The 18,630-nt window shown below is 38.6% G+C and overlaps 1 protein-coding gene across 3 annotated transcripts in view; it reads right to left on the bottom strand.

Annotated features, from left to right (window-relative positions):
- Nucleotides 1-18,630, bottom strand: part of ZNF385D (zinc finger protein 385D) — a 981,405-nt gene that overhangs the window by 322,672 nt on the left and 640,103 nt on the right. Inside the window, exon 1 of one of the 3 annotated variants that reach the window (XM_002814010.6) lies at nt 11,057-11,638. The exons of 1 other annotated variant lie outside the window; for it this stretch is intronic. In XM_002814010.6, coding sequence (XP_002814056.1) covers nt 11,057-11,078 — 22 coding nt within the window. In that variant the 5' untranslated portion in view covers nt 11,079-11,638. Of the gene's footprint in view, nt 1-10,223; nt 10,426-11,056; nt 11,639-18,630 lie in introns of those variants that run through there. One more of the 3 variants, XM_054552514.2, reaches the window with a different exon arrangement.

The raw sequence follows: 18,630 nt of genomic DNA, 5'->3' as shown, positions 1-18,630 counted from the left end.
CATTGTGAACATTTACTGAAAGTGAACCTTGTGACAGCGTTTCCAGTGCTTTCCATATGCCATCTAAGTTAATCCTTACCAATACTCTATAGAGTATCATTTATTATTCCTGCTTCCCAGATTAAGAAACTGGGGCTCAAAGAGATCAAGTTGCTTGCCCAACTTCTCCCCACTCTTGAGAGTTGAAGCTAAGGTTCAAATTCAGTCTACAGAAACTAGAGTGACCAGTTCATCCCAGTACACATGAAGCTTTCTGTTTTGACACGGAAAGTCCAACATCCTGAAAACCCTCTAAATCCCAGGCAACATGGAATCATTGGTCACCGTAATTGGAGCTCAAACCATGGACCATGCAGTGTCTTGTAGAATAGAAATAAGTATACTTCGGTTGGAAACTTAGACCTGATTTCCCGCATGTGCATAAAGTGGTAGCTCATCTAACTGGCCTCTAAAGCATAAGTACTCAAAGTGTGATCAGTGGGTGGACCAGGAACATTTAACATCTGGGAGCTTGTTAGAAAGGCAGAATCTTAGGCCACATCTCAGACCCACTGAATCAGGATCTATATTATAATCTAATCTTCAGGTAATTTGTACAAACACTAAGTTTTGGGAAGCAAGATTTCAAAATCCCTTCCAGAACTATATTACTGTGATCCTGAATCAACTACTGTAATATGGACTTCTTTTGGGTACCAGCTCTATAAAGGATCCCAAGTAGAAAGGAAGGGTTCCCAGCCATTAGGGATGTTTACTGTGGAAACCAGGGATGGGCAGCACAGGCAATGTGTAATCAGGCCCACACGTCATGCCATACACTGATTTCCGTGAGAGGAGACAATGTGTCGTGGGGAAAGAACCCAGGCTTTGAACTCAGACTGACTTGGGCTGGAATCCTGACCCAGCCAACTGCTGCCTAGGTGACCTGGGGAAATCTGGAACTTCCCAGGGCCTCAGGATGCTTACTGTAAAATGGTTAAAATTTCCCATCTCAGTGGTTCTCAATTCTGGCTGGCCTTCATAGTTAACTGAGGGGTATTAAATGAAAATGCAGATGCCTGGCTCCACCTTCAGAGAATTTGGTTATACTGGACCGTGATAGCGCTTTGACATTAGTATCATTTCAAAGTTCCCCAGGTGATTCTTTCATACAGCCAGGGTTTAGATCCACTGATGTTCCCCTTAAGGCTGGTGGTGAGGTGCCAATGGAATAACTCGTGGCAGTGCCTGGCACAGGCAGGCATTCAGCCCATATTCAATTCTTTTTCTGTGAGCAGTGGCCACATCACCTGTTATCACCTATCAGCATCAGGGCTGTTCACAAAGGGAAGCTGAGAATTCTCAAAGGAAACCAAGAGGTCCATAAAGCTCATGCCTTAAGCTTCTCACTACAGTATTTGTACTTATTGATTTAAAAGTAAGAAAAAAACCAGATGGGTGCCATAAACGAAGTGATTCACCAGGTTAGTATTTAGGATCCTACACAACTTTTCTTTTAAAGGAAAAAAATTAATCAATCTGCCTTCCAGTTTACCTTTTAACTGATACATTTTCCTTAGTATACAAATCCTAAGAATGCCCACAGACTTCTAAGCTATAGCTCACCATTCCTCAGGGCAGCTAATTAAAACACGTGATGGTAACGGTGACTTCCATATTGTGTGCTGCAAGAGAAACACTTCCCAGCAGTTACCATGGTGGTACCTCAAAACAAGAGCGTCGTAAGTTGTAAATTGTACAGGACTTTACAAGCAGACCTTGAGAGAAATCCTAATAATTCTATACAGGCGGGGCAGAATATTTTGCCTTGATTTTTTTTAATAGTAGGTCCATTCAGCCAAAGAAATCTGTCTTTAAAATTCCAGCAACACGTGGAGGAATAGATAAAAATCAATACTGAATTCCTCTTCAATTCCTAAGCAATTATTAATAAACTCTCTCAGTTTTCAATATGTCTATCCCCATTAGAGTTTTGCAGGGGACAGAGTATGGGGCATGGAATCTCATGGTTCCTGCCCTGCTCACTTTCTCTTCCTGCCTCTAAGTCTGAACTTTCCCATTGGTATAGAAAAATGACAAAGAATAGATTAGATGCGGCCTCTAAGGTATATTTAAACCACAATACAAGAGGCTATTTGATGAAGTAACGAAATGCTTCTTCCCTCAATGTCCTCAGAAATCTCTGCTGGAATGTTAAACTGCATAGCTGAACATTTATTTCCAAGTTGTTATTTTTCAAACTCCCCACTTCTTTTACTAATTCACTTGGCTCTTCACACCTTCATAACAAGGCCCATTTATACAGTGCTTTGCAGATTATAAAGTTTGTATTCAAATTTCATTACACTTCACTGTCAGACTTTTCAACCGATTGTATTAAGTACTGATGCAAAGAAAGATTCACTAATTTGTCCAAAGCCACGCTACCAGAAAGTGACAAAGTACATACTTGAACCAGGAGGATTGGTGGAGCTGCCAAAAGCTCTTGAACCATACTTCCTTTCCCTCTTAAGTGTATCTTCCCCAACCAAACTCTTACTGATACTTGAGGTGGCTTTGCAGAAATACTCTCCCATTTAAATTGCTACTTATAGATCAGGGGCAAGATCTCTCTGCAGGTCTTTGGCCATTTGTCCTGAGATCTATTCTTGCTCTTCCTCTAAGCTACAGAGGTAGAGGCTAAAACCTGCAGGACACATTTCCCAGGCCACCTCAGTTGGCCTCGGCTCAGTTCTACCAATGAGAGGCAGAAGGTAATGGATTGGAGGGCAAGAGAAAGGGAAAAACCAGGGTATTTTTCTATCTCTCTCTGAGTGTAATGTGGGATCCCCTCTATGATTCCAGCTCCTGCCAGGAGGCCCTGGGCCCTGGCCTTCAGGATTCTCTCTTGTGTTTCCATCTATAACTGCCAGTTTCTTGCTATTGCTACTCTATGAATTGTCTCACCATTTCCCATGTGGCTTTTCAGCTCTTCTATCACCTATATACCAAATTATCTACATTAAATTATTTCTATGTAATTTACTAAGCGTGGTTCCTAGTTTGACCCCAAAAGGCAAAATCACTTTTCTCAATTTTCATACATTTGTATATGAGTTGGAAAAAAAGAAATAAAGAGTTAAGCTTAACTGTTTACCATGTACTTTCCAGTGCTAGGCACTTTTATGTGTATAGCATATTTTAGTCCTCCAAATAAAACCATGAAAAACATTATTATTATTCTCCTTTTACAAAGAAACAAAACTTCAAAAATGTGAGATGACTTTCCCAAGGACACAGCACTACTGAATGGAAGAGGTATAACTGTAAAGTAGGCCATTTTTCCTACTTATCATTCATGTAACAAAGACTAGACTGGGATTCCATCTTGAACAAATGGTAGAGATGGGGTCACTGTAAATATCAAAGAGTTCGTAGCACAGAAAACTTGGAAATTTTTTTATAAGCATTGAGTTAAATAGTGAGACAGCAAAAACATATAGTATACAATTAATATAAGCTTTAACATCTATACTAAATATAGATACTAGAGGAACTGAGGCAGTAGATAAAGCCTGGATCCTTCCTGCCTGAGGCCAACTGTCTTAATCTGTTCTGGCTGCCATGACAAAAAACCACAGACTGGGGGGCTTAAACAACTGACATTTATTTCTCACAGTTCTGGAGGCTGGGGAGTCCAAGATCAAGGTGTAGGCCTGGTTTGGTTTTGGTTAGGCTTTCTTCCTGGCTTGCAGCAGTTACGTTCTTGCTATAGCCTCAAATGGTGGAAGGAGGAAGCTCTCACATCTTCCTTTTCTTATAAGGACACTAATCCCATCCTGAGGGTTTCACCCGAATGGCTTCATCTAAACCTAACTACCTCCCACAGGCCCCACCTCCATAATATCATATTAGGAATTAGGGCTTCAATTTATACATTTGGGAAATGGGGACACACACATTCAGTCCATAACACTGATGCATGCCTTCTAAGCAGAATTCATATTTTCTGACTATTGATGATTTGATGTAAAAAGACAAGGCAGAATAAAATTATAAATTATGTTCAGATTTCTTTTATGAATTGTGATTTCACAAAGTCAAGTCAAAACACAAACACATTTTGGATCCCAATTATTTGACTCATTTCTCTAGCTATTAGCTGGAGAATGTTTTCAAGTATTACTATTACAAATAATCTTCCATTCATAAAAATATCTCCCTACCCCCATTCTCCATTGTAAAGAGCACTGAAGTCTCAGAAGTATTGACACAGAGTCTACATCTTAACAGTCACTAGCTTTGTGACCTTGAGAAAGTAGTTTCAGTCATCTGAGGCTCAAATTCCTCATCTAAAGATAGGAATAATTATATTTTGTCTACTTAGCACAATGGGTCATTTTGAAGACAAAAAAAGCAAAATGTTGACACATTTTGAAAAATACAAATTGCTATACAAGTGTAAGGGATCATGTTTATTAAAGTACATTTACATTCATTATTGCGTTTTTATCCTCAGAGCAATCTGCTACAACTACTTTCCCTCATCAGCAAAACGCATGAATATGAAAAAAGGTAAGTGTGAAGAGCAACTTTACTAAAGCCCTGCAAATTGTAGGCAAAATTACATTCATTTTCTCCTGCCATCATAAATGACAACCTTCAAAACTGGAGAGACCCTTCCTAAACATTTTCAGCTACTTGTGCATGTAGGGTCTTTTATACCCCTCCCAGCCTGCTGGCAAGGGAATGCCAACATCTGGAGAAAATTCACTTAAGAAAAGTGAAGCTGAAAACTGAAATTGTGATCAGGTGAGTTGTTATAAACTATAATTTGGCTATCTTATATAATTTTAAGTATTTTTCAGACATTTTTGTACATTGGCCTTAATAGTCTATAGAGTTAACACCGGCTTTACACTGCAGAGTCCTATGAAAGAAGCAACTAGAAACAGAAAAAAAGATCATGGAATTTATTATATTTAATTTAAAATTTAATTTCTATGGCCTTGTCCTTACTAAGACTTGGGTTAAAAAAAAAAAAAAAAAAAAAAAGCTAGTGTTTCAGCAGCAAAAGGGATTGTTTCTCCTGTCAATGCCCGAGTACTAGCTTTCATAGGGAATATCAGCCTTAGGGAATGCGTGGAGGAAGTGGATTCCCTTCCTCTCTGCTCTCCAACACCCATTCAGTCTTGCACATCCAACACATATTTCTAAGTGCCTGGCACTAAGAAGAGTGCTGAGGATATAGATGAAACAACATTTATCCATTAAAAACTCTCAGCCTACCAACCCCATTCCTGCCCCCATAGCACCCATCTTCCTGTGGGGCAGACAGCATTTTCTGTGAGCATCAGTCCTGATACTGCTGTGGATTTCCTTTCTGACCTTGGCCAGGTTACTTTTCTTTTTCCTCTCAACTTACAGAAATGTGATATTACATGTGGGCAAAAAAAGAAAAAACTGAAAGATTGATAAGAAAGAAAAGAGATTCACTACATCCCAGCCAATGCCCTAATACAGGTTCATATGCATTTGAGGTTTTGGAATCAAGAGGGTTTCATGAAAATACCTTCCATTTCAGGGGCTGTGTAAACCTGGAGTTCATATTCAATCAGGGCTGACTTCCAGCTGCTTCATAACGATTTTAACGCTGCGACAGAGTAAAGCATCTTCCTATTTTCAATCCTAGCAATTTGGTTCAAGCATGATCTCAACCACTTTAAGCTTTGATATTTCTAGCCACCTCTTATGCTGTATTTTCTCTTAATGCCACCAATCATGTGTGAAATTCTGTTGCAAAGCTAATCTTTGTGGGAAATGATATGTAATGGCTTCTCTAAAGAGAGACAGACAGAAAGAGAGAGGGCAGGGACTATGACCTTTGTTGTTTTTTGACATGTTTTTCCTAGTGCAATACAAATGGAAACATCCCTTTCTCAAGGTCAAAGTAGAAATAGGTTTCTGCTTATACAAGCATCATGCTTTCTTAGGCAGGAAAAGCTTTGAAAATGATCCTTATGACTTGATTTTTAAAACCTCTAATGTGTATAATGGTTGCTAAACTTGAAAGCCAGCTGTGCTTAAAAAATACTTTAATATCTATCTTATTAAGTCAATACTTAATGTATTACATTTCAAATGATGTGAAAAGATCCAGGAATACATAAATGCTATGAATGAAGTATAATATTAAGTATATATATAACAAGGAACTATTTGACATTCCAGTATTAAACACACACACACCAACCAACACATCTTGTCTTATCAAGGGAGTGTTCAGTCAAAAGGAGCTGTGACCAAATCTTCTGGAGTGGAAGTCAGAAACCACTAATTTAAATTTTTCATTTGTTTTTTGGAACAATTATGTCATCCACGAAAGCGTAACTTTGCAAGTCACCATTAGCTCATGAATTTTGGATCTTATCCCTTAAATAAGCATATCTCATTTCCATATAATTACAACAACTGTGGAGGTCCTTTAAAAAATTAGCTTAAAATTTAAGGATGTGATAAGGAATCCATGTTACTGGCATGTTGATCAAATTTGGAATTTGGCTTTTAAAATAAGAACTTCATATGAAATTAAAAAGAGAATAGTCTTAAGAAAGAAATCTTCATGGCTTTTAAAGTTATCTTAGATTTCAGGTTCTTATGTATGACCCTTTCTGATAGTATTCACCTGTTAACATTCTCCAGCCCTGTTTTGTAGTAATTTATTGCATGTAATTTAGATGTATTTGTAATAAGACATAATGGTCAGGACTTCACACTTTAAAAGGGGGACTTTAGACATAGAAGTTCCTTCCTGAATTATTCTCACCCCTGTCAGCTTCGGGAAGATAGAAACACTGGCTGAGTGTTTAGAAACAGTCAAGTGGACCTAATTCCCCATAACAGATCACTCAGTACAAACTAATTAGAAGGAGTTAAATGTTTCCACTGAAACCACTAAAAAAGAGGAATCTTTTTCTCTGCTGCCTGCTGCTTTCTGATCATTTCCTTCCTTATAACCTTGCCATTTAAATGTTTGTCTAACACACTAGTTTGGAGGTGAACTTGATGGTCCGGCTACAACCAAAAGTGTAAGTGCTGACTTGAGAATGTTCTAAACATCCCAGGGGAAAACAAAAGTCCTTCCTAAGACAATGTGCAAATACGTCTATTATAGGCAGGGGAATAGCGTTCTGTCCTAGAATTTTCCTACCAGTTTTTTTTTTTTTTTTTTTTTTTTTTTTTTTTTTTGTTAGCTGTTGTATTAAAAGCTTCCTCAGTGAGGTTTTTTTTTATTTTTTATTTTTTTTATTCTAGGCATGCCACCAAATGTTTTTCCTATTTTCCTTAGGCATTTTAATGAAGAGAGTTGATCCACAACTAACACCAAGGCGAACTTGAATGATTCATTCACACTTTCTAAATTTTGCCTGCCCTTTTCTCTAGGTTTAATTAATATGCCATTAATAGGAACATTTAGGGAGAGCTCTAATATTTGCCTCTTAGTTCTGTTGAAGGTGTATCATTTCATTCTTTTAGGAGTATTCTCATGGGGGCAAGCCCCAGATCCTTCTTGGCTATAAGCTTACCACAGTCTCTACCTGCTTGACTCAGAACTGAAAGCTTACTGATATGCAGCCACACAGAATTTCTTCAGCACAGTCAGCCTCCCATTTTCTCTCCTGATGGCAAAGGGTGAGACATGGCATCTCTCTGGCCAACCATGGGGAATCTGTGTGGTTGACATGACCTCTGGCAACGACTCACCTATCCAGCAGTGGAAGAATGTGTCCCGCCAGATGGGAATGGGGAGACAATTCAAACATACGGTGCGTAGAGCTGGAGACAGTGCACAGTTACAACCTTCTGCCAGGTGCTGAGCAATTGCTGGGGTGCACTCAAGCAAATAACCTGCCCTTCATACCAGCACAGTCCTCTTAACCAAACTGTAACTGGGCAGCTCAGTCCATTGTACTGACAACCACCCACAGCCTCTCTTCCTTAATCTAGGGAGAAGTCTCTCAGCTGCCTTGCTTTTATTTCTGGATAAATTATTAATGGCTATTCATCTTTGGCACATGTAATTTTTAACTATCTAAAATATTGATGGGGGTGGGAGGGTAAATTCATAAGTATTTATTATTTTCCCTTGCTTTTACAGTAAATCCCACTCAGGTTGCTGACTGAGATTTTCCCTGCTTCCTTCTCCCATGTGAACCTTATATTTAACTCCAAATGGTGAATGCAAGATCCAAGATCGATAGTATAAGTAACAAAAGTATCCACGGTGACTGAACAGCAAACTCTTAAATCACAGCACAGGAAGTACAAATGAACGATTATTGAAAACACTGCACTAAAATCTCAATAGGGGATAAGAGTGAGGCTTAAGTCATTAGAAAGCTCTATTAGTCTGGTAAGTCTGAGACAGCACACTCCAAACATGAGCTGTTCTTGAGATCTGAAAATATTACATATTCCACCAACTTGCACACACACAACTGACTCCAGCTAAGCAAGGGCAGGGTCCAGTTGTCCAGTCCCAAGGGGAAGGAGGAATGAATTGAAGCAGATAGGCTGAGCCAGGCTACTCAGGTAGTGATTCTTCAGCTATATTTGAAGGGGTGGGGGTGGGGGGCAACACTGACAAATCAGATGATTTATAAAGGAAGTAAATATCCCGCTTTCATATCAATTCACCCCGTACCATAGCATCACCATGCTCTTCATCACGCTCTGCTGGGGATACAAATAAAGGACTTCTGACATCTCTACCCCATTCTCACAAATCACCAGAAAAGCCTAAGAATGCAGCATTTCTTTCCCTTTGTCCCTGTTCTCCCTGACGTGATAAACCATTTGCAGTTGAAAAATGAAGAAGAAAGTAATGGCCAACCAATTTGCAAAGTGAGAGCATTGTTTTGAAGAATTACCTGAAATCACTACAATTTTGAACACACACACACTTTAAGATACATACACATGTACACATATATGTGTGTACGTACATACATACATATATAAATACATAGTCTTCAGCATTTTCAAACATTAGGATGCTATTGAATTTTAACATGCCTGAAGTGTACTGCTCAATTCTTTTTGCCCTCGCTCTTGTACTACACATTTTTTTTTAGAGACGGGTGGGCTCCCAAAGTTATGGATATCTAACAGCTTGAACGAGAAGCTGCATAGCATAACCTGAAAGAAACAGCATTCCTGAATACATAGGATTTCCTCTGGGAACAGAAAAACATTTCTTATACCAAAATTATGGTAAGACAATGTTCAAGACAGAGAGGGCAACTTTAGCCTTGCCTTTCAAAGAGTAGAGTTTCATCTGAAGTAAGTAGGACATCACATTTCAATTCGTATTATTAAAAACTTGCATTACACAATGAAACTGATTACCCTATGAATCACTCTGCTTTACAAGAAGCTGAACTAGCATACAGTTAATAACACGAGCTAGCCCAGTGAACATTTCTCCAACAGTCACACGAGAATCCAGTACAGCATGGATGGCCTTTGACCAGTACTTTTAGACTCTACTGCTATTCTAATTGACCCTACTTCCTCATGACAATCACATAAGGAATTGTTGCAAGAGGGTGAAAATATAAACTAAAATTATAATCTGTTTCATCATGCTTCAGTGTCATTACTGATGCTGAAATTGTATTTTGTCCAAAAGACCTATTATCTTTACAAGCTTTTCCATTTATGAAAATATATGCATGATAAACTCTATTAGTGGCCAATAAACAAGCTTACCACCTCCATTACTATCCACTGGAAATAGATGGTTTTTAACTACAGATTCTGCTTAAATTTGGTGATGCAATGAAATTGTTTCTTCCAAATCATTTTCAGTTATTTTAAGACTTCTCTTCTAATATGATACAAATTGTAGGCAAATCAAAACTGTCAAGACAACTAAAGGCATTTAGCTTTTGGAACTTAGATTCCTTCCACACTCTCTCAAATGTCTCAAAGGCTAAAGAAAACAAAACAGAGCAAATAGTACATACAGAAATAAATGTCCAACAAACTAATAGTGCCCCAACCTAAGTTTATCTAAATACCTCTTTAATCTGAAAGAAGACGCTAGATTTAATATTTAAAGCAAACCAAGAAATCAGAGCATTTGCATCTTGGATACATTTCCTAGCCCCTCTCCAGTTGCTCTGTCAAACCTTTTAATATCACATAGATGCCCTTAAATGATGATGCCAGATGGGACTTACAGAAAGAAAGCATAACTTCAGAGAGGAGGAACAAATATTCAGTCCTTATCTTTGACTTCTTATTTAGTGAAGGGGCTTGCCTCCTGTACTAGCAGTAAGTTGCGGCGTTAGAGTGCAAATGCACAGCTCCAAGCCCACTTCCAGTGCTCAACTGATAGCTCAGATCCAAGCCTCAACATGCTTTCTGGAAATGCAGGCAGCTCAACTGAAAACCTGAGGTTTCTACCGTGGCACAAAACTAAACTGCATAAATATTTGACAGCTCCGAGACCTCTAAAGGTTTCAAATAATATGCATTTTGTGCTAGGCTGCTCCTAGCTAGACAGAGCACTGAGATGATATAGGGAAGTGTTCTCAGCTGCTCAACCACACTGCTCACTGAAGAATGTTTTCCTTTTCCGCCTCAGAACAAGAAAAACCAGCAAATGCTTAATGAAATGCTCATATTGACTAAGCTTTCACAGCATCAACAGTATAGGAACTTTGTTTCACATTCCATTAAGTTAGCTCATGACTTCCCACGCTGCACTATTTCTCCTTCACCTAGCTAAAACAGCCAACTTCATTCGGGCAAATCAAGGCAAAGTTTACCCCCCCACACAGGTCCCTGTCTCTTTTCTTTTCCAACTTAAACTCATCCACGGCTAAATTAACAGCCCCAATTGTGGCACAAAGGAAGCTTTGAAGGCTGCACCGGCTTGGTCCTCCAGTTGCCAACTGGAGGTAGGTTTAATGTAATATATTCTTGCTGCTTAAAGAATTTTTTAAGGGCTTGTCTGCACTGATGAAGAGCCGGACACCCCTAGAATTACATCATCAGAGTGAACACTCACCAAAATACATTATGTTTCTCATTAATCAGACAGCTGGAATCCCACCGCGGTGTCTTCAGCATCAGCTCTCACCCAAGGCTGGTACGCAGAGCAGAGCCGTTTCATGCTACATTCGGTGGAAGTGTCCCCGGCGTGGAGAGCAGTGAGCGCCGAGAGCGTGCCTCCTCCGCGGGATGAGCGCCTTGCAGGCTGCTTTTCCAGGGCTAAGATCCCCGGCGGCTGGAGAGTGCGCTCGGGCTGCCTGCCGCACTGCCCATCCTTACTGTAATCCGACTCCTCCTTGCGATGTCCTTGCCGCGCCTGTGACATCAGGACTGAGAGTACTACAAACAGACCCCTCCACCCCACCCCACCCCACCCTGGGTTAGCAGCCGCTCCATGAGGTGCTCCGATTGCCTGCCTGGACCAACCATGGCTCTCGGGAAGCTTTGACGAGCCCAGAGACTTGGGAAGGGGCGGAGTGAGGGGCGCGGGAGGCTCTCTTAAAGCGAGAAGGGTCTCGGGATCCACACAGGAACACACAGGAGAAATTCACCACTGTGCAGGAGGGACGTGGTTAAGGCGAGTTCTGCCATTAACGTGTAATTAGACAACACTTTTACCCCGCCCCTCCTATGAATGCCACCATTCTCTCCAAAATTTAACCTCCTCTACCAAGTTAAAACGGCAGTACGAAGAGGGATGGTGCCATGCTTGCATTCTCTTTGCTGTGGGCTTGAGGGTTTGTTGTTATTTTCTGTGATGTTTATATATCAGAGGAATAAAAGGAACGCCAGGGACCATTGCTAGGGTAATAGAGGTTTACACTTAGAAGTGATCAGATCCCAGAAAGCTAGTACTTGGTGAAGTGTAATTTTTTATTTCTTGAGTGTTCCCTGAGCTATGTTGATAGAAAGATGTGAAGAAAAATAACTGGTGATAAAAGCCACCTCTCAGTTGCCCAGGACCAAATTTGCTGCCTCCCTTAGTAGGCAGGTAGAAAGCACACTGAGGCTGAAATGATCTTTGATCTCCTGAAACGGAGAGACGATTAGCCTGAAAGGCAACCAACATTGTGCCACAGTTAAAGTCCAGTCACCAATATAATATAGCCACACATCCACCCACCCACACACACACACAAACGCTCCCATTAAATTTGAGATGAACGGTCAAGAAAGGCAAAGCTTAGCAAAGCCTCTGGCTCCTCCAATGGTATAAAGAATTGCAGTCCTTATCTTACATAGAAAAGGATATTAGAAAGAAATCCCTGAAAGCTGTGCTGATTAATACTTAAATGCACAGCATGGAAAAAATAAACTCATACAGCAAGTTCCATTTCCTAAGGACTCATCACTTTGGGAACCAATTTACATACCGGAACATTTGAACTTATAAATTTCTATAAAAATTTATGAAATTAAGAACCAAATATAAACAAAGAACTGTAGTCTATGGAAGAATGCAATTGATATATTTTTAATCTGGGCTTTTATAAAACTATGATAGCAAATATTTCTACATTTTGATATTAAAATATTCTATAGCATTTCCTTACACAATTCTATATCTCTTGGTGGATTTAATGTGTATAGAAACTAGGGGGCTGAAGCTCATAATAACAGCTTTCTGTGCAATCTTGCATAAAAGCTTAACTGTATTCTACCTCTGTGGAAAGAGTGCAATGAACAATATCCTCTCTCACACTGGATTATAAAGAATTTGGTGAGTGAAAATAGGTAAGCAAATATAAATCAGAAACATCACAGTGAATCTTAAGATAAATCTAGTGCTGTTCTTTTAGAAATACTCTTAATTTAAAGCAACCAGAGGAAAATTTACATAGTAAAGGATATTAACTTTTTTACTCCCTTTTAAAAATTAAAATAAAAAAATGTTACAGGAAAGTACTGAAGAAAATGCGTAAATGTTTTTCCTTTTGGACAAATGGAAATTGTCCAAAAGTACAATTAATAGTTCTTCCCTCAGGCAAAAGAACCATCTGTGGTAGAGCTTATTCATGAAGCCTGTAAGCTGTCTTGACCTCCTACATGTGCTAGGGGGCACTGTAGTTTAATGTTAGTGCTTTGGGTCCATTTGAGTTCCTGTAGTTGGAAGATGCAAGAATTGAGAGTTGAGTTTCAAATAGGAGATTTGAAACATTAAAGGACTACCTTAATCATTAATAACACCCTTGCATTTGCATGACATTTTACAGTTAAAAGGCACTTTCACATGACATCTTTATTACTAACAAATTGAGATATAGAAAGGTGGATATTACAGATATCACAAATGAAGAACCTGAGGCTCAGAGATGTTAAGCAACTTTCTCAATGATGTGATGAGTAAGAAACAGTTGTCTTACTATTTGCTTGTTGAATTTATATTACAGTTCTCCAACAGGTTTCCTTCTTCAAATAAATGTGCTATTTATAATGGCTCAGGTAAAAGTCACCCCCAATAAAACAATGTCACTGCATGTTCTAGAAACAAATATATCTATATGGTCACAAATACATCAGCCGGGAGTATTTGGTAATAGAACATGCCAATCTTTGCCTGGTAGTATACCCCAAAAAGCAGCATGTAGCCTTTGAAAGAATATGGCATTCCAGAAGCAACTGAGTGTAATATCTATACAATGTAATTCTGTTCAAACAGAAAAGGAAGATGCCCTTTTAAATTAAAGATATGTGCCCCTCTTCCCTGCAATTAAGGCTTATCTGGAACGTAGAAGCCTAAGATACAAAGTTGTTTATCTCTGGATGGAAAACAAGTGGTTTTTGTTTTTATTTTACACTTTTTCCTGTTTTACATAAAACTATTTTATTTCTTTATTTGTATACATTAATTAAAAAATGCAACTTTGGTTGCTGTTTTGTGTGTGTGAGTGTGTGTGTGTGTGTGTTTGCGTTTTGTACTTTGACCAGCATCTCCCTAATACTCTCACCCTGCAGCTCTGGTAACCATTTTATTCCTGTTTCTACAGAGTTTGACCTTTTTACACTCTACATATAAGTGAAATCACTGGATATTTGTTTTTATGTACCTGGCTTATTTCACTTAAGACAACAATGTCTTCCAGGTTTATCCATATTGTCACAAATGAGAGGATCTTCTTCTTTTAAAAGGTTGAATAGTATTCCATTATGTATATATGCGGCATCTTTGTTATCCATTCATCTGCTAGTGGAAACCTTGCTTGATTCCGGTGAGTAGTACTGCAATGAACATGGTAGTACACACATTTCTTCAACATACTATTTTTTTTTTAAATTTTGAAGCATAATAATATCCAAATGAAGCCACAGCTGATCTTGGCTAGATAGAGGATTGTGAACATGCCAGCTGTGCCTGAGAGATGTTTTCATATGTCATCTCAAGGGAGTGACTTAGCAGCTTCTAGGGAAGAATCTGGTTCACACCCTGACCTTTATCTGTCTCTAAGAATCTGTGAGAACCTAGGAGCTTCTGAAGGTGAATTAAGTCAGTTCATCTGGGGTCAGCTGTAGCACCAACCTGCTTGCCAGATAAAATTATACCTAGCACTATTAAAACAAAGGATGCCTTCAAACCACTTACATATTTTGTATTAAAATATCATGATTGGGTGAAAAGTTTTTCTGTGTTCTAAGATCCGAGTAGCTGCCTGCCTTGATTCCTCATCTCATTCAAATCTTGCTCAAAGGTTTATCAGTGTACTAATTCACTGTCTTTTTTTTCCAGTTTTAAACTACCTTTGTACCTCCCCTGACATTTCTTAACCTCCTTTCCTCCCTTATTTTTCTCCATGGCAACTATCATCATCTGACACACTATTTCAGACGTCTGTTTATTTTTGATTTCTCTTCTCTGGCATATAATCTCAGTGAGGGCAGGGATTTTATCTGTTCAATGCTATATCTACAGTTCTTAGAAAGGTACCTGCTACTTGTCATTATACAATAAATATTTGTGAATGAGGGAATGAATGAATGAGCAGCCTAAGTACAGCTGTATTGTGTGTAAGACATCATACTTTTCTATGTGCCTGAAGTCAGTTCTTTGAGGCTGATGGTGTTTTGTGCAAAGTGTTCACACAAATTGAATTTGTCCATGCTTAGCAGCAGCTGTTCTTAAATTCCATTCAGTACAGATGCCAGGTGGTACTGCAGGCCACAGTTTGTGAGCGTGTTTGTCCTTTCAAATTCTCATAGCTGCATGGAGCAGAGATTTAGATTTAGCATGAGTTAGCACAGCTCAGTTGTGTCTTCCATTGCCTTGCCCTTGGCTTTAGTTTAGTCCACCTTTATCTTTTATCTACATTGTAGCAATAAAATTTTATCCAGTGTTCCTGATTTCAGACTTGCCCATGTCCAATTCATTCTCCATATTAGATCCATTATCATCTTTAAAAATGGTATGATCATGCCACTCCTTTGCTCAATATTCTTCACTGTTTCCGTATTTTATCCACTGTCGTTAAGGTCATCGACAACCAGGTCCCTATTCGCTTCTCCATTTGTAAATACTTTGTTCTTCACACTCTTCACTGTGTGAAACCTAAAGTATGGCTATAATTCACCTGAAGACTACATTCCCTTTTACCTGCTCTTATGTGACTCTTTCTAATCTGATAGACAGCTAATAGGAGCTTTTTATTATATTTAGTAACCAGCATTGAAAGCCAGAAATCTTAACCTTGGAGGTGGTTGTGGAATAGCAATGTTTATTGACTCAAAAAAAAAAAAGTTGTTGATTACTCCCGTGCCAAGTACTGTCCTAGGCGCTAAAGGTATATTAATGAAATTACAGAAACATCTGTATACATGGAGCTTACATTCTAGAATTCTTTATATTTCAACATATACATTAAGATTTGGAACCTCTTTCACCTTTATCTCATACAGAGGAAATGACCTAAAGCATCTTTCAACTCATTCATTCACTGGTTACAGTTTATTGCTTCTTTCTCCAACAACAGACTAGACATAAGGGCAGAGACATGTATATCATGTTCATGCTATAACCAATGCCTCAGACGGTGTCTAAAACATAGGAGACATGCCATAAATATATGTTGAGTGAATAAATATATTGAAAGTCTTCTACCTCTGGATGGTGCTTCCTACTGTTCCTACTGAGAATATAAAGTTATATTCTACCAAGAATGCCCTTTTCTGTTCCCTTTTATTTGTCTTACAGGTTTTATTCACTACCTAAATCTCAGATACTTTGTTTTCTAAGATATTTTCCCCAGGCTTATGTCAAATTCATGTGTTCCCTTAATGAGCTCCCAAACACTGTTTGTATATTACAAACTTTGTATATTACAAACAGTGTATCCCTATTACAGTATTTATTAGATGGCATTTCAGTGATCTGTTAAGTTGTTGATATCTCTCCAGTAGAATGAAGGCTCTTATGAGTCAAGGAAAATATTAGATGCTAATTCCTTGGCAGTTTCAACATATCCTAGAACATAGCAGAAATGCATCCCATAGGCATGGCCTATGAGGTTAGTGATTGGAATATGCCATTAACATCAGACATTGCCTATGATTTAGGAAGCAGCAACTCTTGCTGTGGAAGGAGACAATGGTCAGAATTACATGTATTTAGGCTAAAGAGAGAAATTCCAAGTCTCTGAAGAAAACCCAGCTAGGAACCAGAGGGCCAGTCAACCGTCAGGCAAGAGACACATCAGAAATTTTGTGGATGGAGCAGGTGAGGAACCTAATATGGGAGCCAAAAAATAGAGCGTTCAGGCAGAAAGTGATTCAGGGGAAATTAATCAGACCCCTAGCTACACTCTTAGAGGCTTTTGTTTGTACATTTGCCCTGATTAATTGATAGTCCTGATCCCCTTGCAATAAGAAGCGTTAACATTTCCCTTCTGATGGTTCTCAGATTCTCTGTCTCATGCCTCTCTTTCTTTTTCTTCTATTTTTTCCTTCACAAAGCCCTTCAGAAAGTTGTGTATATTTTTACCTAGTTTTGTATGAGGCAGAGGCAGACACTGGCCTCTCACTTTAAATGTATGTATAATAGATATTATAACGAAAAATAGATGGACACCATGTCATAACTTTGGCAGTCCCAGACCACCTAGTATGGTGCCTCACTCATAGAAAGCCAAATCATTATAACCATCATCATCACTGGCAAAAAAAAAAAAAAAAAAGAAACAGTGGTGATGCTATTGTAACAAGTCCTGAACTCGAATGTTCAAGTTACTTAACTCCCTGTTTTTCAAAGCACTTAGTATCTCAGTTGAGGAAATGAAGCATATATCTAAAAATATAACTAAAAACAAAGGTAACATAAATTAACGAATGAATACTCTAGGACATGTGTATAAGGGTCTGGTAAAAGATGATATTATGAAGGGGTTCAGGCAATCCTGAGAAGCTACAAGTGGTGGAACTTAAGCCCTGTGTTTAATATTGACCTGGACTGATGTAATGCAGAAAGAGCTAACAAATGAACAAGAATGGGATTGTGAATGATGTGTCTGGGACACCAAGGACAAATTATTATTAAAGAGTAAGTTTCTCAAAAGATCTTCAAGCAATGTAAGGTTGGAGAAGAAAACACAGATGCCATATTGGATGAGATCTCCCATTCAAGGAAAAAGGCTTAAATTTTATTTGACAGACAGTGTAGGAAGTGTTTGCTGAATGAATACATAAATGTACTTCAAAGTTATTTCCAAGGACAGAAATATAATAATATGCCTCCAAAGACATTTGGTGACACAATAACATGAGTTAATACATCTTGTGTAGCAGGCTGAAAGATCTTATACACTCCAGAGGTTTCCAATTTTTCTTAAAATAAAATTCATTTATGGTTCCTGGGCAGCTATTTCAAAATCAGCCCTCCCAGACCCAGACCCACCACAAATATGTTTGCAAACAAAATGAAAGAAGTAAACAGCGTTATATTGAATTTCTTATTTTGCCTTTAAAAAAAGAGATTCTTCATGATAAATTGAGTGCAGCTCCAGTAAATTTGGATGCTTTAGGTCCTGAACATTCCATTTTTATATATACTGTGATAACAACTATATAGAGTGAGCAGAGAGACAGTGCAACTGAGCCCCAATGTTGCAAGAATTCACAAAGTAATTGAAAGTGTTTCCAAGTGTGCATAATTCTGTGCCTCCAGTCAAATACAGTAGGTGGAAATTTGTTTGGCTTCCTCTGTCAAAATGTCTGAAATACATAAAGGAAGTGTGTAATGGGAAAACAAAATATTACAGTTTCAACATTCTTTTAATTATCTCTCAGTCACATCTTTGCTAGGCTCAAACATACTAATAATCCTAAAGGCTCATCTCTGATCCTTTTGGTGGATAAAATGACCGGATGTGATTTTTACCCTTGACTCAAAAGTGTCAGTTCTGGAAATCTGCAGTATTTGTCACCATGAATACCATTTAACTGCAGTGTTACCCAAAGGAACTCTGCACAGCCACACGTGAATACAACTGGAGGAACTTAATTAATCTTGCTGTCACTTCCATGATGCTTTTCATTAGTTTTGCTGCTATCTGATCAACTGGATTTCTCTGTACTGGTAACACTACCCATAGCCTCTTATAAAGTATC

Source organism: Pongo abelii, chromosome 2 (genome assembly GCF_028885655.2).
Source record: "Pongo abelii isolate AG06213 chromosome 2, NHGRI_mPonAbe1-v2.0_pri, whole genome shotgun sequence".
NCBI lineage: Eukaryota > Metazoa > Chordata > Mammalia > Primates > Hominidae > Pongo > Pongo abelii.
This window is presented reverse-complemented; position numbering and strand designations above follow the sequence as displayed.